The sequence below is a fragment of the Pipistrellus hanaki genome (assembly GCF_964339955.1).
Source record: "Pipistrellus hanaki genome assembly, chromosome: 16".
Lineage (NCBI taxonomy): Eukaryota > Metazoa > Chordata > Mammalia > Chiroptera > Vespertilionidae > Pipistrellus > Pipistrellus hanaki.
Window position 1 is genome coordinate 48,583,955 of NC_140518.1, and position 25,594 is coordinate 48,609,548.

The 25,594-nt window shown below is 49.3% G+C and overlaps 2 protein-coding genes across 3 annotated transcripts in view; one reads left to right on the top strand and one right to left on the bottom strand.

The window, feature by feature from the left end:
* Window positions 1-25,594, top strand: part of PIGL (phosphatidylinositol glycan anchor biosynthesis class L) — a 181,226-nt gene that overhangs the window by 48,690 nt on the left and 106,942 nt on the right. For both annotated transcript variants that reach the window (XM_084861596.1, XM_084861595.1), the window contains one exon: window positions 998-4,038. In XM_084861596.1, the coding sequence (XP_084717722.1) occupies window positions 998-1,096 (99 nt within the window). In that variant the 3' untranslated portion in view covers window positions 1,097-4,038. The remainder of the gene's footprint in view (window positions 1-997; window positions 4,039-25,594) is intronic.
* CENPV (centromere protein V) lies at window positions 9,678-25,160 on the bottom strand. Its single transcript, XM_084861598.1, has 5 exons — window positions 24,734-25,160; window positions 18,096-18,194; window positions 16,125-16,194; window positions 11,037-11,151; window positions 9,678-10,047 (listed from the first exon to the last, which is right to left on the bottom strand). Exons 1-5 carry the CDS (start codon window positions 25,096-25,098, stop codon window positions 9,923-9,925), a joined length of 774 nt encoding a protein of 257 aa, XP_084717724.1. The 5' UTR covers window positions 25,099-25,160; the 3' UTR covers window positions 9,678-9,922.

Genomic DNA, 25,594 nt, shown 5'->3' on the forward strand with positions numbered 1-25,594 from the left:
CATCCCTTTCACAATCCAGGACTACTGGCTCCTAACTATATACTTGCCTGCCTGCCTTCCTGACTGCCCCTAATTGCTTCTTCCTGCCAGCCTGATCAGTCCCTAACCACTCCCCTGCCAGCCTGATTGATGCCTAACTGCTCCCCTGCCAGCCTGTTTGCTCCTAACTGCCCTCCCCTGCTGGCCTGTTCCCTCACAACTGCCTTACCCTGCTGGCCATATTGTGGTGGCCATCTTGTGTCCACATAGGAGCAACTAACTATCTTTGACCACATGGGGCAGCCAAATTTGTGTGTTGGAGTGATGGTCAATTTGCATATTACTCTTTTATTATATAAGATTAACTTGGAGAGGAAGATCATTTTGGTACTTAAAGAAAAACAGGCAGAAAATATCTTTGTTTATATACAGTTAAATCAGTTGCTGTTTTCTGTTCTTTTTAAAAACTGAGCTATCTCAGACCTGCATAACTAGATAATAAACATCTCTTCCGTTAGGCAGTAAAGAGAAGCCATGCCTGTGTGCACCATTCTTCCTTCCCAGCGAGTTCAGAGGAGTCTGAGCCTGGTACTCTGGCTGTCCCTGTGAAACAGCCTGTGTCATACATGTGAAGTGTGGAGCAAAGTGATTAAGAACAAGACTCCAGAGGCAATCAGATGGCTCTGGGTTCAAATGTCAGCCCGTTCTGAACTACCTACTTGAGATCGATGTGTTTCCTCATCTATTTTTTAAGAAATAATGTGGCACTTACCTCACTGGGTTGTTGAAATCTAAATGCTGCGTGGAGACTGAGTGCTCCAGACCCCGCCGCCTCTGCTGTCAGCACGGCGTGCGGCTCGGGGGACGGGCAGTGCGTGGCAGCCAGGCCTGGGTTCCGGGTTACAGGGAGAAGCCAGGGAAGGCTGAAACCTCGGGTGTTGGTGGGAGGAAGACGGAATTGAGGCTGACAGGAGCGCGCCAGTGCCCGGTGTGCTAACCGGCGCTCTGGCTCCTGCAGAGGGCCATGTCTTGCCACCGCAGCCAGCTCCTGTGGTTCCGCCGGCTCTACGTGCTCTTCTCCCGGTACCTGAGGATCAACTCTCTGCACGCCCTCTGACCCCGGAGCAGGAAAGGAAGGCCCAGGGAGCGGGCCTGCTCTGGAGCTGGCTTATGTCCCTGCGCCGAGGGAGCCGAGGGTGGCCTCCCAGGACTCTGCTCCTCAGGCTCGCCAGCCCCTGACCAACGGAGGCCAGGCAGGCCAAAGGACTGTCTAAACTTCAGCTCCTGCCCTGGCCGGTTTGGCTCAATGGATAGAGCATTGGCCTGTGGACTGAGGGGTCCCAGGTTCAATTCCGGTCAGGGGCATGTACCTTGGTTGCAGGCACATCCCTGCTTTGGAGGGGGGCGAGGGGTGTAGAAGGCAGCTGATGGGTGTTTCTCTCTCATCGATGTTTCTAACTCTCTATCCCTCTCCCTTCCTCTCTGTAAAAAGTCATTAAATATATTTTAATAAATAAACTTCAGCTCCCTCCTCTGGTAAAAAACACAACCACCAAAACAAACCCAATGGTAACCATGTTAGCTCCTCCCATGCATGTGAAAAGTAATCCATGTGAACACCGAGCGCCCCGCTGCGGTCACGTCAGTCGCCGTGAGAGTGCTCCGGCCAGTGCCCCGTGACGCTGCTGCGTACGCACGCTGATTCAGAGCCGGCTGCGCCCCCCCACCACCACCACCACACACACACAGGCTACACTGACGTAGTTTAGCCCTAGTTCCTTTTATTTATCTTCAAATACAAAGGCCTCTGTATCAGATTTGAACCTCGGGAAAACTTGCTGTTTAACCTCACATCCAGACGGGGGCAGCCAGGCTCAGACGGCCGTGGTGGGCGGTTGGTTTCACACACAGACCAATATGATGTGGGCCCTGCCCTCAGCGAGTTTATTTTCGACCATTTCAGACCTTAATCTTTTGGGGAAAGCAGGAAATGGGAAGAGAAATCTGGCCTTTTTAAATAAAACACACACACACTCAATAACCTGATGTCTTAAAATTATACTACAAACAAAAGCATTCTGAGGCCAGAATCCGGCTAATGCTCCAGGGAAGCAGCCCGAGGCAGGGAAGCGGCCTGCACACAGTGAACTGGGTGGAGGCCAAAATCACCAGCAGGGTAACCACAGAATCTGCCTCAATTCTCTCATCTGCTCAACAGGGACAGCAATGCACCAACCTGAGAGGAGATGGAGCCGGAGGTGCACAGGAAAGGGTCTGACACAGTCATGCTCAGGAAAGAGGAGCCGTCAGTATCCTGAGGCCTTAGAGAGAAAGTAGCCGTTGAGCGGAGGGACTAGCAGGAATCCGGGGCTGATACAGAAAAGACCTTGGGCCCTGACTCAGTTGGTAGAAGCGTTGTTCCACACACCAAAGGACTGTGGGTGCAATTCCCAGTCAGGGCAGATAAAAGTATGTCCTTGGGGAAGGATGGAAAAGGAAAAGGAAGAGACCTCCTGAGTGTCCCCTCTGCCGGACACAGGAAGCCCTGAACTGCTAGCTCCACAGCAGCAGGTCAGAGACCTGCTTCTTGGGTCTCTTCACCCAAACGGGCTCCACCTGCTGAGGGCCACATTGTCCTGAGTGCCTCCTGGGGCCACATTGAGCTCACAGCGTTGTCAGGCCCTGAAGCTGGAACTGAAGCTGCAAAACTGGCTCTCACCTGTCCATTAAAAATTTGCCAACAGCCCCTTCATGTGAAAGTGACACAAATAAGCCACCAACACTGGTTGGGGTGGTAGACACCGACCCAGCCTACAGACAGGAATCAGCTGGTCTGTCCCAGGCTGGCCAATAGCGGGTGGGTTCTTGACTTCATGCAGGGAAGATTTTACATGACGAGTCCAGGTGAATCAGAGAGGATGTGCATTAAAGCTGGAGACAGTGACAAGAGGAAGGACCTAAGGTAGAAGCAACAGGAGAAAGTCTAGGCGGGGCTGCTTTGGCTCTGAAAATGTCACAGGAAAGAACTGAGCCAGGCAGGGCTGTCCGGTTCCCTGGAAGTCAGAGGAAAGGGGGATTTGGAGGCAGTTCCAGGGTTATCTTGGGAAGAGTTGCTGCTGCCCACTGCTCCCTGATGGCAAGTTTGAGAGGGTGGAAAGGCATGGGCGTGCTCTTGGGAGGGAGAGTGCACCCTGGGTCCTTCAACTTGAGGGCCTTAAAGTCTGGGAAAATCTGAAGCATGATCCAAGACAGAACATTTGTGCAGAGGGCCATCTGGGAAGGCACATGGGCAATTTTCTGTAATTATCGTCAGCTGAACTCAGGGTGCAGGCAGAGCCACGCCTTGGGAACATGTTTCCCCAAGATGGCGGGCATGTTGTCAGCTTGGCCTTCATGTCAGCCCAGGTGTCGGCAGGGGCAGGACTAGATATGTAAATCCAGGCATGCTAGGAACGACTTAAGAATGCAAATAAGTTGGTGCTACTTCCTGGTATTTGGGGTGTAAAGTAAATGCACTAGGAGGAGCCCGTGGTGTTCTGCCTCTCCAGCAGACAGGATGGCGGCCTACCCAGCTCCCAGCTTAAAATCTATCTCTGTGTCTTCTCTCTCTATTTCTAATATTTCTCAATCCCTCGCTGCCTCCATTAGAACCGGTTCCTTCATCTCTCTTTCCGTGCGGAATGTGGAAAAGGGAGATCCCCACCGCATCAGGCCCCCCCACATTTGTATGGAAAAGCCACTCAATAAAATATTCATCAGGTTATGCTTATGCACCAAAATGAGATTTATTTTCTTAACTTCATGTCCTTGGATGTAGTTGGCACTAAGTGGATTTCTGCTGTCTCCCTGAGTAGGGTGATTTAATTTTACCCTCTGGTTGGGGAGAAGTGTGAACCATTTACTCTTAAGTGTCCTTGGTTAGTTAGGGAAGATAGGAGTTTGTGATTTGCTAGGTAGCTGTAAACTGCTTGGCCATTTAATTATGTCTCAGTTTCCCTATTCCACTTGTCCTGGTTTATTAGCCTGTCTCATTAAGACTTTTTAAAATACACATACTCTGTGGCCTAAGGAAATGTTTTTAAGATAATTATAAAGGCATTCTTTATTAAAATACATTTCATTTTTAAAATGTAATAGAATCAGCTGTTAAAGTGTGTATACATGTTTTGGGACACGCTATATACACAGACTTCCTGTCAAGATGGCATTGTAAATAAACACAGTACTCACCTCCTCCCACAACCACATCAAAATTATAACTAAACAACAGAACAACCATCATTCAGAACTGCCTAAAATCTAGCTGAATGGAAGTCCTACAACTAGGGAATTAAAGAAGAAACCAGATGAGACTAACAGAAGGAATGGAGATGAAGAAAGGACTGTTTCCACATGTAGTACATAAAAATCAGGAGAGATGTTGGCTGCAGAGATCCCCCTGAGGAGTGAGGGGTCCCGTCCCCCCACCCCCGGCAAGAGTTCCAGTGCCAGGTGAGAAGTCCCTATAACTTGTGGGTATTAAAACCAGTGGAGACTTGGTTGAGGAAGACAGAGGCTGCTGGAGTCCCAGGCAGTTCCTCCTAAAGGCCCACACGTGGACCCACTTTGACTCCCTCCCTCTGAGCTTCAGCACAGGGGCAGCAGCTTGAAAGGCACTAGAGACACTCAGAAACTGAACTGTCCAACATCAGGGAGAAAGCTGGAGGTAGTGCTGGCAAAGGACACTGTTCCTTTTCTGGAACCCTCCCCAACACACATATACACAGGCAGATGCTATACCTGAGTCTCCATCATCCTGGCTCACACTGTTTGCCTTACCCTGGTGATTCCCTGAGACCCGACCGAACCCAACTTTCAGGCTAACCAAAGCTGTTTCCAGTGGCTTTTCCATACAAACGGCCTGTCTTGGATCATGCTTCAGATTTTCCAAACAAGCAGCATTTGGCCTCAGCAAGTCCCATAACTCTGGCTACGTGGCCCCAGATCTAGCACTAGTATAGCCAGCCTTGGTTCAAAGCTCGACCTCTTTGGCCACCTCCAAGCCCAGAACAAGTATCAGCCATCTACAGATTGCTATGTAATTCATGCTGGATGGTGACAGGCAGAACGCAGGCAGCAGCTGACCTTGATCTGTACCACCGGGGAGGCCCCAGAGCCAGTGCACTCAGTGGACAGCTTCAGACCACGTCAAAGCATCACCACCCAACCACCTCCACAAGCAGCACAATCAAAGGGCACACTCATCAGGCACTAGCGCCTTGCTGAAGTAAGTCCTCTGGGGTGGGCCCCTAGAAATCTGGGAAACTAAAAGTACATGTTCTTTGGAGTGAGGCCAACCTTACTAGAAACAGGCTAGAAACCCATAAGATATAAAGAGACAAATATTTCCCAACAAGTTTTCTAAGTGTTGTAACAGATATTATAGATGTAATATCCCTAATACTCTATATAAAGATTAATAAGAAAACTTCCCAAAAGAAACATGGGTTAAGGATGAAAAGTCATAAAAGAGGAAATCCAAATGGCCAATAAGCATCAAAGACTATTTAACTTCAGGAGCAACCAGGGCATGTAAATTACAGCAACATGGAAGCCGTTTACCCCGGGAGGTGGTGACGGAACTAGAGTGGGAGAGGTTTCCCGGAGACCTGAGCGGGGAGCACAGGGGCTGCAAAGGACACAAAGAGGTCTCTCTCCCGCCCTCTCTCTGCACACAACTCATTCAGTGTGAAAAATAAACCACGCTGCTAATTAAAGAAACACACATTAAATGAAAATGCTGCCGAAACCGGTTTGGCTCAGAGCATGTACCTTGGTTGCGGGCACATCCCCAGTAGGGGGTGTGCAGGAGGCAGCTGATGGATGATTCTCTCTCATCGATGTTTCTAACTCTCTATCCCTCTCTCTTCCTCTCTGTAAAAAATCAATAAAATATATATATATATTTTTTTTAATGAAAATGCCCTTCTCACTCATCTCATTTGCAAAGACTTATATAAAAATAATTCTTTAGCCGGGACCGGTTTGGCTCAGTGGATAGAGCGTCGGCCTGCGGACTGAAAGGTCCCAGGTTTGATTCCGGGCAAGGGCATGTACCTTGGTTGCGGGCACATCCCCAGTTGGGGGTGCGCAAGAGGCAGCTGATCAATGATTCTCTCTCATCGATGTTTCTAACTTTCTATCCCTCTCTCTTCCTGTCTGTGAAAAATCAATAAAATATATTTTTTAAAAATAATAATAATAATTCTTTAGGTGAGGGGATGGATATATATACAGATTTACACACATACACTGCACTAATGGAGGAAACATCAGATGGCAAATCTCCTGGAAATCATTGTGCCAAAAAGAATGAAAATGCACATATCCCCTGACTCTGCAATTCTGCGTGTTCGCATTTATTCTCAGGAAACAAGCCAGCAGAAAGGTGCAGATGTTTGACGGCAGCACTGATTGGGGAAAACAGAACCAACAGGCCAGAGCGAGAATCTCCCGGTTTTGATTTTTCAGTAATACATCTGTCCTACGTGCTACACACACATTAGAAAGCATACACAAAAAATAAAAATTTAAAGGATAAACAGAAATTCTAACAGTTTCTTCCCACATCTCAGTGGTTCATCTTGAGCATCTCCTGGAAGAAGCACGTCTTACCTGGGGACACCAGGCCATCTGGTCAGCGATGAAGAGCAGCGCGGTGAGCTGGTGCACAGAGCAGGGGAGTCGGTGAATTCTGTGAAAAGGGAAGCAGTCACGCCGTACAGAGACGGCTGACCGGGATGCAAAGTGTTTCTGTTCTTGGACCACAAGAAGTCGGGGAGCATAGTTTGGTCAGGGTTAAGTCTTGGTCAAGGCTGAATGAATCTTCTCACTCTTCCTCCCGCCTCTGGGCTCCCGTCCCAAGCTGATATTCTTAAAAGGAAAATCCACTTGGAAGTGAAGTCAACAGTACTTAAAAGCTGGGGACGGCTAAGGAGGCTCACGCTGGGACAGTTTCCACCCCGGGGCCGTTAGCTGTTCCGGCTTCTGCCAGTGACCTCACTGCAGGGACATTGGGGAGACTGGCTTAGAAAGCCTGGAAATTCAGCAAGCGGCCGATAAGTTTAACACGCCATGCACAACAGGGTTCCTCTCCATAACAGTACAACTGCAAACTGTAAGAAAAGATTCCATTCCTCAGAACAAAACAAAAAAGCTACCAGAAATAAAGCCAACACAAAACACGCCATTTAAACTGCTTCTACACGGAAAATAGCATGAGACTTACCCGACAGGCATAAAAACAAACCAAAGTGGTGAAACATGCCACTTTCCTAGATGATAAAGTTCGGCATCATAACCACAGCCCTAACCTCGTAGCTCAGTTGGTTAGAGCATCATCCCGAAACATAAGGTTGTGGGTTCAATCCCCAGTCAGGGCACATACAACAATGAACCAATGAATGCATAAATGAGTAGAACAACAAATCAATATTTCTCTAGCAAATCAATAAATAAAAATAAAAAAGTCTAGCCTTGGCCAGGTAACGCAGTTGGTTGGAAGGTTGTCCCACACACCAAAAGGTTGCAGGCTCAATTCCTGGTCAAGGCACACACCTAGGTGGTGGGTTTGGTGGTGGGTTTGGTGTCCGGACACCGCACATATGGGAGACAACCGATCTATATTTCTCTCTCACACTGGTATTTCTCCCTCTCTCCTCTCTCCTCCCTCCATCCCTTCCCAGCCCCATCTCTCTCTCTCTCTCTCTCTCTCTCTCTCTCTCTCTCTCTCTCTCTCAAAAACATATCCTCGGGAGTACTGGAAATAAAAAGTATATTCTTGCCCAGGGTGGTTCAGTGGTTGAGCAACAACCCATGAACCAGGATTGCAAGTTGGATCCCCAGTAGGGGGCGTGCAGGAGACACCAATCAATGATTCTCTTTCCTTGATGTTTTACTAATATTTTTTTAAAATATATTTTATTGATTTTCAACAGAGAGGAAGGGAGAGAGACGGAGAGCTAGAAACATCGATGAGAGAGAAACATCGACCAGCTGCCTCCTGCACACCCCCCACCAGGGATGTGCCCGCAACCAATGTACATGCCCCTGACCGGAATCGAACCTGGGATCTTTCAGTCCGCAGACCGACGCTCTACCACTGAGCCAAACCGGTTTCGGCTACTAATATTTTTTAACTGGCAGATTGAAAAACAGCCCCAAAGAAAAATGGGAAAAGGACATGATAAAGCAACTAATAGAACAGGAAATTAAAATGGCCAAAAAACATTAAAAAATGCTCAATCTCACAGGTAATCTGGAAAATGGACACTTAAAAAATGAAACATTTTGCTCAACAGACTGGTCACAATTAAAAGGGTAGGGTAGGGTAGGGATGTGCAGGATGCAGCTGGTTGATGTTTCTCTCTCATCGATGTTTCTAGCTCTCTATCCTTCTCCCTTCCTCTCTGTAAAGAATAAATAATAATAATAATAATAAAAGAAATATAAAAGATTGTAAGAAAATACTATGAACAACTATATGCCAATAAGCTGGACAATATGGATGAAGTGGACAAATTCCTAGAAAAATACAATCTTCCAAAACTGAATCAGGAAGAAATAGAAAACCTGAATAGGCCAATAAAACTAATGAAATAAAGGCAGTAATAAAAATGCCCCAGCAAGCAAAAGCCTGAGTCCAGACGGACGCACAGGGGAGTTTATCAAGCCTTCAAAGAACAACTAACACCTCTACTCCTAAAACTATTCCAAAACGTCCAAGAGAAAAGAACACTTCCAAGCTCTTTTTCTGAGGCCAGCATTATCCTAATTCCAAAACCAGATAAATTCACTACGGAGAAAGAGAATTACTGGCCAATGTCCCCGATGAACATAGATGCTAAAAGCCTCAAATATCAGCAAATTGGATCCAGAAATATAGTAAAAAGATCATACATCATGACCAAGTAGAATTCATCCCAGGTAAGCAAGGCTGGTACAATATTGTAAATCAATAAATGTGATACTTCACATAAACAAATTGAAAGACAAAAATCACATGATCATATAAATAGATGCAGGAAAAGCATTTGACAAAAATCCAATACCCATTTATAAAAACTCTCAGCAAAGTGAGATAGAGGGAGCATATTTCAACATGATAAAGACCATATATGACAAACCTACACCCAACATCATACTCAATGGGCAAAAGCTAAAACCATCTCCCTAAGAACAGGGATGTCTGCTTCACCATTCTTATTCAACAAAGTACTGGAAGAACAACAAGTCAATATTTCTCTAGCAAATCAATAAATAAAAATAAAAAAGTCTAGCCTTGGCCAGGTTACGCAGTTGGTTGGAAGGTTGTCCCATACACCAAATAAAAGGCATCCAAATTGGAAAGGAGGAACTAAAACTCTCATTATTCACAGATGACATGATATTGTACATAGAAAATCCGAAAGACTCCACCAAAAAACGACTAGACTTAATAAATGAAATTGGCAATGGAGCAGGATACAAAATCAACACTCAGACTCTATGGTTGTTTTGTACAGCAATAATGAATTCTCAGAAAAGAAACTAAAACAGTCCCACTCACCACTGCAACAGAAAAAATTAAGATACTTAGGAATAAACTTAACCAAGGAAGTCAAAAAAAGTATAATCAGAAGCAAAATCAAAGGACAAAGAAAACGATAAATCACTGTAACTGCTTTCATATTAAAATATTTATTTTTCTAAAAGATCACACAAAAGTTGGGAAGAGAAAGAGGATGTCAACTAGTCTACACCGAGGTCCGGGCGGACAAGGACAAAGAGCTGCCTAAGGAAACGGAGCTGGAGCTGGGGCCGAGCTGGGCCGGCGGCCCTGGGCCCGGGCCTGGAGCCGCGCCCGCACCGGGAGCACGGGAGCAGCCCCGCGTGCCTGTCACTCTCCGGGCGGGGAGGAGCAGGCTCACTCTTTAGACATGCTCTTGATGGTCTTGTGCTCCTTCATGGCCTTCTCCCAGTCGCTGCCATTGAATTCCTCGATGACCATGCTCCGCACGGTGCCCTCGTCCAGGCAGTGTGGGGCGATGCCTGGGGGTGGCAGAGAGAGGGGTTTTCTGGGTGATGAGACCAGGGGCTCTCCTGGCTCTTGCACAAGCCCACACCTGCAAGCGTCACAGGGCTGCATATGAGCTCACAGCTCCTGCTTGCTTTCCTCGTCTCTGGGACGGGATCAGACTTCTCAGCCAGGGAGGCCACGGCTGGCCATCGGGCAGGACAGGCTGAGGGCAGAGCAGAAAGACTCCGCCTGGAGCAACCTCTGACTCACAGTCTGCGGCATCCCCAGGCCTCCTCTGGCTGAGACAGGTGCTTCTAAGCATTAAATGCCGCCCCATCGGTACAGGAGTTACCACCGTCCCAGAGACTCCTGTGCCTCGAGGAGGGAGAAAGGCGTCACCCGCGGGAACAGACAGCAGCTGCTCCGAGAAATGGGCAGAAGAGCAGGCGGTGCCAGGCCCTCCACGCGCGGCACAGTCAGGCCCGCTGCCCGTTCTGGAGGCTGCGCTCCCCGGGAATACGGCCCCTCGCCTCGCCGCTGCTTCGATTCACTCGGCAATGGCGTCATGGAACAACCAGCTAAAGGTTGTTTCTGCCTCCAGATCAAGGACAGGGAGAGGGACTTGGGGGGGGGGGGGGGGGGTTCCTGTTTCTGTTTTGAACAAACCAAAAAATTTGAATGGCATTATCACTGCCCTTCGTTCTTGCCTCCTTATCCCTTTACCCACCGTTGCTACCCCCTTCCCACAGCCCCCCATCTCTCCCCTGATTGCTGTCCCCAGTGCCAGCCCTGGAGGCAGCTGGCAGCACCAGGATGAGGTCAGGTCGGGCTGGCATCTGATCGACCAGAGCCGGGCTTCCGTCCAGCGTCTGTTCCAGCGTCTGCTCCTCTGACACAGGCATGTGGGAGGGTCTCCACGCGGGGCCCACGCAGGAGCACGCGGAGCCCACAGCGCCCACGTGCTGGCCGGCCTTTGCCCAGAGCGCCGTGGCGGAGCCCGCGCTGTGGTCCCGGCACTCACCGAAGCCGCCGGGGTTGGAGCGGGGCGTGTAGAAGCTCTGCACCCCGCACCTCTTGCAGAAGGTGTGCTGCGCCTTGTGGGTGTTGAACGTGTACGTGGTTATGCTCTCCGCTCCCTGAGGGAAAACACACAGACAGTGTCCTCTTCCACAAAGAGACGCTTATTTCTCACTTAAAAGTCTATCTTTCAAAAGGCTCAACGGGTTAGGGAGCCTCTGTAAAACCCTGGGAGGAGGAGGACACATCCGATCTCTCCGGAAACCGCCTGCATGGCCAGGAGACGTGTGTGGACGGGCCCTGTGCTGGGGAAGGGCAGCTTGCGCCTCCTCGCAGGCCAACCGCACCCAGAGCGGCCCAGCCCGTGTCCCCGTGCACAGCCGGCAGCCGGGGCAGCAGGCCGGGAGCCCGCAGCTCAGCTCGGCCTGGGACTGGCCTCCAAGTCCCCACGCGGCTGCTGACGGTCTTGAGAAAACCTTCATCTGTGAAGAGCAAACTAAGAAGAGTACTTGCCAGACATCAGAGACAAAAGACTAATTTCCCAAATGGATAACAAATGAAAAATTGGACAAAAAACATGAACAAACAGTGTCAAAAAACAAACAAACAGGCCTGGCGGGTAGCTCAGCTGGTTAGAGCATCGACCCAACATGCAAGGTTGAGGGTTTGATACCCAGTCAGGGCACCGACAAGAATCAGCCAGTGAGCGCACAAATAAATGGAACGAGAAGTTGTTTCTCCCCTCCCCCTTTCTTCTCTCTCTATTCCATAAATAAGAATTAAGAAAAAATAAACAGCTCTGTAACCTGTGAAATGGTGTTTACACTCACGAACGGCGATGTGGCGTTTTTCTCTGTCGGGGCCAAAGTAAAAGCAGTGTGACAGTACGAGGAGCACGTGGGGAGCATCGCTCCGCGGACCAGCTGTGAGCACACACACTGGTGAGTTCTGACATCAACATTTTAAATGGACATCCTTTAACACAGCAACGCCCCTGCTAGGAATGTCTCCCCAGCGAGAACTCCCTGTGTGCAATGGCACATGCACATGGACAGCACAGCCTGCCTGGAAAGGCTGAGGATTGGACAAACCAACAGAAGACCAGTTGGAGCATTACCGACATAACATGGGGTCCTCTGCGACTTTCCAAAACGAGGCAGTTCCACCCACAAACACTAATCGGGAATCTTCTCTACGGTCACCACGTTAGTGAAAACGCAAAGTGTGTAACAACTTTTTGTAGTAGACAACCATTTCTATTTTTTAAAAGGGATACACATACTTGTGCGCTGTGTGTGCACGTGTGAGGGCTGGGGTGGAGGTTTTCTTATGCTTCATCCCCCGCTGCCAGAACAGCCTGGAGCTCGTGTCTCCTGTAAAAACAGTTCCCTCAGGAGTCCTGCCCCCTGCCCAGGCCACTTCACCGCAGAGAACAGCCAGTGGTCCCGAAGCAGCCAGAGTGACCTGATTACGCACTTCGCCCAGAAGTTACCGAGCGGGGAGCTGCTCACACCGGCTGCACCGTTCACTACAAGGTCACCGGAGGTCACCATGACACCCGGTCCTCACTCCCTCGCGATGCTGTGTGCCCACCAGCCTGGCCACAACCCTCCTCCACAGAAGCGCACAGCCTGTCATCACTTCTGTCTCAGGCCCGATCACACTCACCACGGGCAGCATCTTGACAAATCCAATGGGCACTTCTCTGGACCACTGGCTTTTAACTTGCTCTTCTACTAACTGCTCAGTACCACGCCTTCCATTTAGAATGTGCCTCTGAGGACCCCCTCTCCTGTTTCTCCCTCCCCCGCCATCCTTCCCGGCTTACTAATGCTGGCGAGCCCAGGAGCCGTCGGCCCTCTCCCTTCTCCCGCACACCCTCTGCCAGCTGGCCCACCCGGTCTCCGAACTCTAAACACCAGCAATGAGCCGACCTCGCCAAACCGGCAGCTGCAGCTCTGCTCTCTCTCCAGACTCACATCCAGCTCCCACTTCCTAGCTCTGTAGGTTTGTCCAAAAGATAACTTCAACCGAGCTTTTTCTGAAAAGAACTGAAAAGAACTCTTGATTTCAGCACCTCTCGCCTGGGATCTGGCATCTCTGTCCGCTGCGCTGGTCAGGCCCAACACTGCGGATGAGCTTTGCTCTCTCGTCCTCCTCTTCACCCCAGTCCTTCAGAGTCTGAGCAGCCTTCTCTGCAGCAGCGGCGCTCAGAGCGCGGTCCTCACCACAAGCATCACGTGAACACGTACGGAATGTCAATCTTCCTCCCCATCCCAGGCCCACGGGTCAGGAGCGGGGCTCGGCCACCTGTGCAGCATGCCCTCTAGGTGGCTGCGCACACTGAGGTGTGAGACCCACTGCTCTAAAACATGTCAATTACCAATTCAAACATCTCTCCAGCCATGGCCGATGTTGGTCAGTGGTTAGAGCGCCATCTCGTGCTCTAAGGATTGTGGGTTCAATTCCCAGCCAGGGCACATATCCAGGTTGTGGGTTCAATTCCTGGTTAGGGGGCGTACAGAAGTAGGCAACCAATCGATGTTTCTCTCTCACATCCATGTTCCTCTCTCCCCATTCCTCTCTCTAGAATAAAGAAAAAAAGCACATCTCCAATTATCTGTTTTCTTTCCATCTCCATGACTACCGTCCTAATCCAAGCTCCCATCATCTCGCACCTGACCCACCTTGACAACCTCTTAGCTATCACCGTCTGCACCTTACCTCCTTTCCAGCCAGTCTGCACCCGGCACCAAAGTGAGCTTTTAAAACCTGAGGCAGGCCCTGTCACTGCCCTGCTTCCCCCGTCCAGGAACTTCACACTACACAGGAGGACAGCTACCCCTCTGCTGCGCTCTCTCCAACCGCCCTGGCTCCCCCTCCCCTCCCCTCCCCTCCCCTCCCATCCCCTACCCCTCCGCTCCGCTCCCCAGGCTGCCCAGGCTGCTGGAGCCCCTGCACTGCTTTCTCTCTGCTGGGGGGGCTCCGCCCCGCACCCCCTTCACCCTGCGAGCTGAGCGGGGACCTTTCCCGCCAATCTACGCCAGCCCGCGCCACCTGCCGTGCCCTCTGCTTCCCCTCGCTCCACAGCGACCCGCCTTCTCGCTCAGTCCTTCCGGCCCCTCCACAGCCTGTCAGCTCCGGCGGACCTCTCTGCCTGCCAGCTGCTGGGCTTCGGAGAGCAGTGCCTGCACACAGGAGGTGACCCCTGTGTACTTGTTGAATGAATTGATAAGTTCTGTACTTACTTTTAAAAACACACACACACACACAATATGGACATATATGAATCACTGCACCTTGTATCTGAACCTAACACAATGTTAGGTGTTAATTCAGAGTGAATGAATAAGCCCTGGGATGCACCTGGGATGTGGGGTGGCACATAAGTGGAACAACAAATCGATGTCGCTCTCTCTCTGTGTCTCTCTCACAAAATCAATCAATAACAATTTTTTTAATTAAAAAGAATAAATAAATACAAAAAAAAAAAAAAAAAAAGCAGAAACTTGTTCCCTCAACAGACTGGAGCCGAAGAAGAGAATGGCTCTGGAGCACTGGGAGAACACACTGGTGAGCAAGTCCCGGAAGAAAAGTACCAGCTCAAGACCCAGAGCCCCAGCTGCACCCACTGGTGTCTTCAAACACCATCCGCCCGGGGGCCAGAGCATGGGGACCGGCCCACAGCCCTAACACCATCCGCCCGGGGGCCAGAGCACGGGGACCGGCCCACAGCCCTAACACCATCCGCCCGGGGGCCAGAGCACGGGGACCGGCCCACAGCCCTAACACCGTCCGCCCGGGGGCCAGAGCACGGGACCGGCCCACAGCCCTAACACCATCCGCCCGGGGGCCAGAGCACGGGGACCGGCCCACAGCCCTAACACCATCCGCCCGGGGGCCAGAGCACGGGGACCCGGGCCACAGCCCCAACACCATCCGCCCGGGGGCCAGAGCACGGGGACCGGCCCACAGCCCTAACACCGTCCGTCCGGGGGCCAGAGCACGGGGACCTGGGCGGCAGCCCTAACACCATCCGCCCGGGGGCCAGAGCACGGGGACCGGCCCACAGCCCTAACACCATCCGCCCGGGGGCCAGAGCACGGGGACCGGCCCACAGCCCCAACACCGTCCGCCCGGGGGCCAGAGCACGGGGACCGGCCCACAGCCCTAACACCGTCCGCCCGGGGGCCAGAGCACGGGGACCGGCCCACAGCCCTAACACCATCCGCCCGGGGGCCAGAGCACGGGACCGGCCCACAGCCCTAACACCATCCGCCCGGGGGCCAGAGCACGGGGACCCGGCCGCAGCTCTAACACCGTCCGCCCGGGCGCCTCGGAGGGGAGTGCGGGCAGGCCTCGGCAGGGCAGTCGGGAAGACGGGAGAGGAAAGACGGGAGGCAGGGCTGTTGCCTGCCTGTCGTAGCGCCCCCACATGAAGGACCCGCATGAAGGACCAGGGCAGACAAGCAACAGGAGACAGATCAGCCCGAAGTCCGGGAGGGAGCCTCTCACGGCCCAGGCGGCGGGGACCACGCGCTTGTCCTCTGTCTGTCCTGGGCTGCAGACATGGAGCAGGACGAGGGCCCGGCCCTGGAGCCTGAGGACAGAGGGCAGGGGCACTGCATGCGCACAGGCGTGTCTGTCCCTTTCAGATGCTGCCCGAGAACAAAATAAAGTCCCACAGTAATAAAGTTTAAAAATCTTATATATTTTTCACTGGGAAATGCTAAAGTCACTTAGAAAACAGAGAAGTAAAATCCTACTTTGATAAAAGACAAAATACATGTTTAGATGTATCAATCTGTGTAGAAAATCATACACAAGATATACACCAAAATATTAAGTGATTACCTAGTTGACAGGATCTGGGTGATCTTAATTATTAGAAAATGTTTCCTCAGTATTATCAAATAAGCATCCAAAATATAAAGGAAAAAGTAACAGCTTTTGCAAAAACCATGGAGCCCGGTGACCAGGGACACAACCGCCCAGAGACGCCGGGCCCGCTCCTTGTCCCTCGGACTCCCCGGTGCTGCCATCGCGGGGACTCACCACGCTCTGCCTCTCCAGCCCTGCTCTCAGCACTAACCTTCAGGAGCTTGAAGCGAGAAGCAGGAACAATGAAGTGTCTGTTCTGCTTCTTCTTGCAGACACTGCAGCTGCAGAAAGACAGAGGCCCAGACTGTGAACAGCCTCCGCACCGAGTGCCCGGGCCCCACCGATAAGGGCTGAGCTGGCTGACCCAGGAGGCTCGCAGCGAAACTGGCCGCTGGGCTCTGCCCGAGGCCCCCGTCAGCAGTGGGGACCACCATCCCCTGTGAAGACCCTGGCTGAGACCACGTGTCTGGCACCCACCCCCGCTTCATGCAGGCAGGGAGCTGTCGTTCTAGACACAGACACCACGCACAGAGGCAATCTCCCACCTCGGGGAGAGCCGCCCCAAATGGACAGAAAGACTGCGTGTCCCTCTTTGCTCATCTGCTCCTCACAGCAAGCCTCGCTCCAGGTGAAACAGGTCCTCAGAGGACCCTCTGTGGAGCTAAATGTAAGCCCTCTCTTTTCAGCCCACCTTTTTAAAAAATTATAATTTAGTACAGAATCCTCCGCACCGGAAGAGCCTCTAATCCTCTGGCATCGAGGCCATGGTGCATCTTCAGTCTAGACTCCACTTTATAGCCTGGTCAGGCCCATGGCATTTTTTTCACATAAAACTCAGGAACCACCTAAGGACAAAAGGTCCACACGACGGAGCCTGTCCCTGTTCTGTCCCAATGCCAGGGACGGCGCTGGAAAGCAGGCCTCCACCTGGAAGAGCCCAGTGAGAGGCCGGAGCATGGTGTGTACCCCCCTCACTCCCCCTCCCCCCAACGCTGAAGACTCTGCCCAAGGCCTTCCTTCAGTGCCCAGACTGACCTGCTTCAGCCACCACTGCCCCACCCACCAGTCTGGGGGTGACTCTGCCAGGTACAAGCCAGAGGACCCTGCTCTGTGTCACCTGAGTGGTACTATAGCAGTGCTATCTCTCTCTCTCTCTCTCTCTCTCTCTCTCTCTCTCACTTAAGCACACACACTCACATACAGAACAGACTCAATTATTTTTAGCCTCCATTTAAAAAAAATGTTATTATTAAAATCTTCTAGCCCTGGCTGGTTTGGCTCAGCGGATAGAGCGTCAGCCTGCAGACTGAAGAATCCTGGGTTTGATTCCAGTCCAGGGGACATACCTAGGTTGCAGGCTCAAGCTCTGGCCCTGGTCAGGGTGTGTAAGGGAGTGAACCACCCGATGTGTCTCTCTTACGTCGATGTTTTCTGTCTCTCCCCCACCCTTCCACTCTCTCTAAAAATCAATGGAAAAATTTCCTCAGGTGAGGGTTAACTACAAAAAAAACCACAAAAACAAAGTGAAACTTCTAGCCCCAGCCAGTGCGGCTTACTTAGTAGGCTGGAGCCGTGGTCGGCAAACTCATTAATCAACAGAGTCAAATATCAACAGCACAACGATTGAAATTCCTTTTGAGAGCCAAATTTTTTTTAACTTAAAACTTCTTCTAACGCCACTTCTTCAAAATAGACTCGCCCAGGCTGTGGTATTTTGTGGAAGAGCCACACTCAAAGGGCCAAAGAGCCACATGTGGCTCACGAGCCGCAGTTTGCCAACCACAAGACTGGAGCATTGTCCTGCACAATGAAAGGTCACAGGTTTAATCCCAGTCAAGGCACATACCTGCGTTGCAGGTTCAATCCCTGGTTGGGGCTCCTATGCCCTCCTATGGGACACAGCCGATTTGTGTTTCTCTCTCACATCAATGTTTCTCTCTTTCTCTAAAAATCAATGAACATATCCTCGGTGAGGATTAAAAACAAAATTTTAAATTAAAAAAAACAAACAACTTCTAGTACACACAACAGGGAAAAGAATAGGACAATGACCCTTATGTACATATCACCCGAGTCCAACAATTACCAACTGTATGTTGTTCCATCTATCCCCGTGCCCGGGAAACTGAGGCACCGCTTAACTCGGAACCTTTAGACCAACTAGGGAAGAGAAAACACGCACTTGCAGTCAAAGATGTGCAGGTCTGCCGAGGCCCAGACTTCAAAGCGAACCGCTCCACAGTGGCAGCCTCCCGTGTGCTTCACCAGGCCCTGGTATTCGCTACAGAAAACAGAAAATCGGCAAGATAAGGATTTCTGAGGCACAGCAGATCTCCCTAACACAGTCACAAACCCAAACAGGCAGCCAAAATGAGGAGACAAAAGAAACAACCCACAAATAAAAGAACTAGAGAATTATCCAGAAGAAGAAATAAATGAAACAGAGAGAAGATGTTAAAGAGGATCAACAGCATGAGAAAAGATATAGTAACTATGAAAACAGAAAGAATGACATAGCACAAATAAAGAACACACAAATAAAGGAATACATAGCAGATCAGATGAAGCTGAGGATCGAATCAGTGAATTGGGTGACAGGATTGAGAAAAAATCACTTAATCAGAGAACTAAAAAAGAAAAAGGCAGCCAAAACCGGTTTGGCTCAGTGGATAGAGTGTCGGCCTGCACACTGAAAGGTCCCGGGTTCGATTCTGGTCAAGGGCATGTACACTGGTTGCGGGCACATCCCCGATGGGAGATGTGCAGGAGGCAGCTGGTCGATTTTTCTCTCTCATCAATGTTTCTAGCTCTCTATCCCTCTTCCTTCCTCTCAGTGGAAAATCAATAAAATATATTTTAAAACAAACAAACAAACAAACAGGAGGACAGTTGTGGGATAATGTGAAATGTAACAATATTAGAATAGCAGGTGTGCCAGAAGAGGCAGAAAGGGAGAAAGGCATAATGGCAGAAAACTTCCATAACCTGGTAAAGGAAAAAGTCACACAAGTCCAAGAGGCACAGAGAACCCCAAGCAAGAAGAACCCAAACAGACCCATGTCCAGACACATCATAATTAAATTTCCAAAATTAAAGACAAAGAGAGAATCTTAAAGGCAGCAAAAGAAAAGCAAACTGTTACCTACAAAGGAGTTCCCATAAGGCTGACAACTGATTTCTCATCAGACACTCTACAAGCCAGAGGGAATGGCACGAAATACTCAATGTAATGGGAAGCAAGGATCTGAGACCAAGATTACTATACCAGCAAGGCTATAGTAATTCAAGTGCACATTCAAAATAGACGGTGAAATAAAGAGCTTCCTGAACAACAACAACAAAAGGCTAAAGGAGCACATCACCACCAAGTCAGCATTACAAGAAATGCTAACGGGACTGCTGTAATGAGAAGAAGAAACAGAGAGAGAAACCTGGGCATACAGAATTAAAATGGCATAAATAAGTACCTCTCAATAATAACCCTAACTGTAAATGGATTAAATGCTCCAGTCAAAGATTTAGGTTAGCTGAATTTTTACAAAAACATGACCGCACTATATGCTGTCTCCAATAGACCCACCTCAGAACAAAAGACACACACAGGATGAAAGTGAAGGAATGGGAAAAATGGAAAAGAATAAAAGCTGGAGTAGCAATACTCATCTCTGACAAAATAGACTTCAAAATGAAGGCCATCACAAGAGACAATAAAGGTCACTACCTAATACTAAAGGGATGGATTCAAAAACAGGATATAATCCTGGTAAACATATATGCACTCAATATAGAAGAACCTAAATATATAACAAAACTTCTAGAGGACTTTAAGGGAGAGATCCACAGCAACACAGTCATAGTAGGAACTTTAACGCCCCTCTGACTTCACTGGGTAGATCTTCCACACAAAAACTTAGTAAGGAAACAGTGACTCTAAAGGACACACTTTTGATCAGATGGATTTAATCGACATTTATAGACCATTTCACCCCAAAACTGCAGAACAGACATCAAGCACATGGATCATTCACAAAGATAAACCACATGTTAGGACACAAAACAAGTCTCTACAAGTTCAAGAAGATTGAAATCATATCAAGCATCTTCTCAGATCCCGTGGGATGAAATTAGAAAACAACTACAGTAAAAACTACCAAAACATTCAAACACATGGAGGCTAAGTAACAAGTTATTAAACAATGATGGGTTACCACTGAGATCAAGAAAGAAATTAAAAATTTCCTGGGAAGAAACAAAAATGAATACACAATAACCCCAAATCTCTGGGATACAGCAAAAGCAGTCCTGAGTTCATAGCATTACAGGCCTACCTCAAAAAACAAGAAAAATTATCAATAAGCTATTAAACACTACAACTTAAAGAATTTTAGAGAACAAGAAAAGCCCAGAGTTAGTAGAAGAAAGTAAATAATAAAGATTAGAGCAGAAATAAATGACACAGAGACTAAAATAAATACACACGCACACACACACACACACACACACACAGCAATGGTTCTTTGAAAAAATAAACAAAATTGATGAACCATTAGCCAGATTAATCAAGAAACAAAGAGAGAGGACCAAAATAAATATAATCAGAAATGAAAGTAGAAAGAAACCACTGACACCACAGAAATCCAAAGGATTTTAAGGAAATACTATGAACATCTATATGCCAACAAGGATAGATCAAGACAATATGGATGAAATGGACAAATTCCTAGAAAAATACAATCTCCCAAAACTGAATCAGGAAGAATCAGAAAACCTGAATAGGCCAATAACAACTGAGAAAATTGAAGCATAATAAAAATAAAAAAAACTCCTGGTAAATAAAAGCCCGGGTCCGGACATATTCATGGAGGAGTTTTACCAAACATTCAAAGCAAAACTAACACCTATCCTCCTCAGACTATTCTAAAAAATCCAAGAGGAAGGAACACTTCCAAGCTCTTTTTATGAGGCCAGCATTACCCGACTTACAAAACTAGATGAAGACACTATAAAGCAAGAGAATTACTGGCCAATATCCCTGATGAACATAGATGCTAAAAGCCTCAACAAAATATCAGCAAATCAGATTCAGAAGTATAATAAAAAGATCATACACCATGACTATGTTCATTCCAGGTATGCAAGGCTAGTACAAATTTCACAAATCAGTAACATGATACATCACATAAACAAACTGAAAGACAAAAATCACATGATCATATAAATAGATCAGAAAAAGCATCTAACAAAATCCAACACCCATTTTTTAAATAAAAACTCTCAGCAAAGTGGGAATAGAGGGAGCATATCTCAACATGATAAAGGCCATATATGACAAACCTACACCCAACATCATACTCAATGGGCAAAAACTAAAACCATCTTCCCTAAGAGCAGGAACAAGACAGGGATGTCCGCTTCCACCACTCTTATTCAACAAAGTACTGGAAGTCCTGGCCACAGCGATCAGACAAGAAGAAGAAATAAGAGGCATCCACATAGGAAAGGAGAAGTAAAACTCTCATTATTCACAAATGACATGATATTGTACATAGAAAATCCTAAAGACTCCACCAAAATTCTTCTAGGTTTAATAAATGAATTTGCAATGTAGCAGGATACAAAATCGATGGCTTTTTAACACATCAATAATGAACACTCAGAAAGAGAAACGAAACAAACAATCCCATTTACCATTACAATGAAAAAGTTAAAATACTTAGGAAATAAACTTAACAAAGGAGGCAAAAGACCTGTATTCTGAAAACTACAGGATATTGAAAAAAGAAATATAAACAAAGAGAAGAATAAACCATGTTCATGGATTGATATAATCAACATCGTTAAAATGGCCATCCTACCCAAGGCAATCTACAGATTCACTGCAATCCCTATTAAAATACCAACAGCATATTTCACAGACCTAGAACAAATACTTCAAAAATTTATATGAAATCAAAAAGGACTCTGAGTAGCTGCAGCAATCTTGAGAAAGAAAAACAAGTTGGAGAAATCACAATACCAGATTTCAGGTTATACTACAAAGCCACCGTAATCAAAACACAAGAACAGGCATATAGACCAATGGAACAGAACTCAGACCCCAGAATCGACCCAAGCCATTATGCTCAATTAATATTTGACAAAGGAGGCAAGAGCATACAATGGAGTCAAGAGACTCTCTTCAATAAATGGTGTTAGGCCGAAACCGGTTTGGCTCAATGGATAGAGCATTGGCCTGCGGACTGAAAGGTCTGGGATTCGATTCCAGTCAAGGGCATGTACCTTGGTTGTGGGCACATCCCCAGTAGGGGGTGTGCAAGAGGCAGCTGATTGATGTTTCTAACTCTCTATCCCTCTCTCTTCCTCACTGTAAAAAAATCAATAAAATATATTTTAAAAAAATAAATAAATAAAAGATGGTGTTAGGAAAATTGGACAGGTATATAAAAGAAATGAAACTAGACCACTAACTTAGACCATCTACAAAAATAAACTCAAAATGGATGAAATACTTAAATGTAAGTCCGAAAACCATAAAAATCATAGAAGAGCCCAGCCGGCATAGCTCAGTGGTTGAACGTTAGCCTATGAACCATGAGGTTATGGTTTGATTACAGGTTCGGTTCCAGTCAGGGCACATGCCCAGGTTGCGGGTTCGATCCCCAGTATGGGACGTGCAGGAGGCGGCTGACTGATGATTCTCTCTCATCATGGAGGTTTCTATCCCTCTCTCCCTCTCCCTTCTTCTCTGAAATAAATAAAAATAAAAAATGCAAAAGAAAGCATTCCAAAAATTTTGGGACAAGGTCAGATGGAGTTAGGGGTGGGAATTCTAATCCCACCACTAAACATTTTTATTTATGTCAAATATTTACTAAAAAATTACTAACCAAGTGCACTGCAGTGGAAAGAGAGCAGTAAACAAGATACAGCAGATATGGTTCCTGGCCTTCAAACAAATTACCCAAATAAAGAAAGGCTGGGATTGAAATGACTGATAAAGGCGGCACAGGCTGCTCTGGAAAAGAAAGACAATGCGCGCCAGCTGAGCTGAGGGTTCAGAAAAAAGCCTTCTGAAAAAGTAACAGCAGCTCTTACCATTTTGCTATATTCTCCTCTAGTATTTTCATATACATGAGTTTTTACAAAGCCACACATATACATTCCATACAATTTTATCCTTTTAAAACTTATTATATTATGACTATGATGTGATAAATATCATCAAATTGCTTTCTAAAAGAGCTGGACAGTCTTCAGTAATGAATGGAAAACATTTCACTGTACCTTCTCAAGCAATAACTACAGGGAAAAACAGCTTGCAGTGTTAATCTGCATTTATTTGGTTATTAGCGGATGGTTAAAAGGGGAGAGTATCCACCAGGATCTTGTAAGAATGTATGCATGGCCATAGACACAGACAATGGGGCAGGCTGGCTGGGGTCCATGGGGGGAAAAGGAGACACATGTAATAATTTCAACAAGAATTACTATATTAAAAATAATATATTTTTTAAAAAGGTGAAGGGGGTCCGCCGGCCTGGATCAGTGGTTGAGAGCTGACCTGTGAACCAGGAGGTCATGGTCAGGGCACATGCCCAGGTTGCCAGCATGCAGGAGGAAGCCAATCGATGATTCTCTCTCATCATTGATAATTCTCTCTCTCCCTCTCCCTTCCTCTCTGAAATCAATAAAAAGATATATTTTTTAGAAAGTGAAGGGGAATAAAGTAAGTCATGGGAATTTAAGGTCCAGCACAGGGAGTAAAAACACAGTAACTCTGTAGGGTGACAAAGTCATTATTAAACTTGTAGTGGCCACACCATAAGGCATATTAATATCGAATCACTGTGCTGTACACCTGGACCTAATATATTGTGTCAACTATAATTTCTTTAAAGAATTGTAAAGACTTAATGCTTTATCATGTTTCTTTACAAGGTGAATCAGTAACTGTACATTCCTTTCGCATGTTAGTTAAAATGGTGAGTTTTGTGTTTTTATAAGTAAAAAAATATTCAGTCCAAAACGACAAAAAGTGAAGCACACAGAAAATCGAATAATCCGTCTCTGAGAAGACTCATTCTCACGAAGAGAATTTCTTCTGGACAAAGACAAGGAACATTCTTATTCAGGGAATTGGCCAATCGTTTTTTCCTAGGGTTTTGTCCTTTTTAATTCATAAAATAACCAACACTGAGAGATAATGGGGTGCTAAAATCTGTCTGTACAACCGCTCTACAGAGCCGGGCCCAGCCGCTACCGCGTTTGGGGATAACGGGAATAGGCCACCCAACACCGCGGGCCCGGGCCGGCCGCGGCGCCGGCCGTGCGGGGAGCAGCGGGGAAGGAGCACAAAGACCTGCGCCCCCCGCGCCGGCCCGGCGGCCGCAGCTCCCGCGCTCCCGACCCTCCCGCCCCGCTCCCTCCTGCGCGCCTGGGACAAAACGGACTCGCACCCCGGCTGGTTCAAAACTTATGCTGAGCTTTCTTATCCTTCCTTCCCCTCCCACCGTCTCCCAAACACCTGCCAACCCGAAAAGCCACTCCGGAGGGGAGGCCCGGCACCAGGCCTCCGGGGACACCGAGCCCACGGCGCCGCGCCCCGGCCTCGGGGAGAGCCCTCCCCTGGCAAGGCCGCGCACCCCGAGGCCAGCGGCGCGGCCCTCAGGATGGGACCGAGCCCGGGGTCCCCGGAGAAGGCGGGCGGTCACATACGGGGCGACGCAGGACAGAGGACCTGCCCCCACCCGCAGCCGCGGCCCCGCGCCCCCCGCGCCCCGATCCCGGGTCCCCCGACACCCGGCCCGCAGCCGCACTCACAAGGTGTCCAGCAGGAGCTTGGCGGCGCCCTCGCAGGTGAGCCTCTGCCGCTTCTGGAACGTCTCCCAGCGCTCCCGCTGGTCGCCCAGGTCCAGCTTGGCCACCGCGGGCGCCGGAGGGGCCGGGACCGGGGCCGACGGCAGCGCCGGCTCGGGCGGCGGCTCCCCGGGGCCCGCCTCCTGGGCCCGCGGCGACGACGGCCTCGGCCGCTGCTTGGCCGCCCGGCTCCGGCCCCCGGGGTGGCCCGCGGGGCGCTGGGCGCGGGTGTCGCCGGCGGCCGAGGCGGCGGCGGCGGGAGCCCGGGCGGCCCCGGGCCGCTTCTGCCCGCGCGGCTGGGAGGACGCGCTCCGCCGGGTCGGCCGCATGGCTCCGCCACTGGCGCGCAGGCCCGCCGCCGCGCGTGCCCGCCGCCGCGCCCGCAGCCCGCGCGCCCCTCGCCACCCGCACCTGCGCGCCCAGGGGGCGCTGCCCGGCCCGGCCGCCCCGCTGCGCCCCAAAAGGCGTGTCCGCTCGCCCCTCCGCCTCGGTGAGTGCGCCCTGCAGGCCAAACGGGCCGCACCTCCGGCCCAGGCTCCCGACACCCGGAGCCTTTGCACCTGCGGAGCGGCCTCCGTCCCCCTGAAGCCTCAGGGCTGCCTACCTGCCCGACCTCGGTGGTCCTGGGTCAGCCCCGAATTCACGGCCACGTCCCCGCGGGCAGCCGGGCACCTTCCCCTCCAGACAGGGGAGTTCTGCCCGTGCAGGAGCCCCGTGCGCCTGAGATAAACCGAAGGCCTGGAACCCGCTACCTGTTGACAAAGAGCAGCCGAAACCATAGTCCTTAAACTTCGTCTTTCCAACTTTCTAAAACTATGTGTGTGT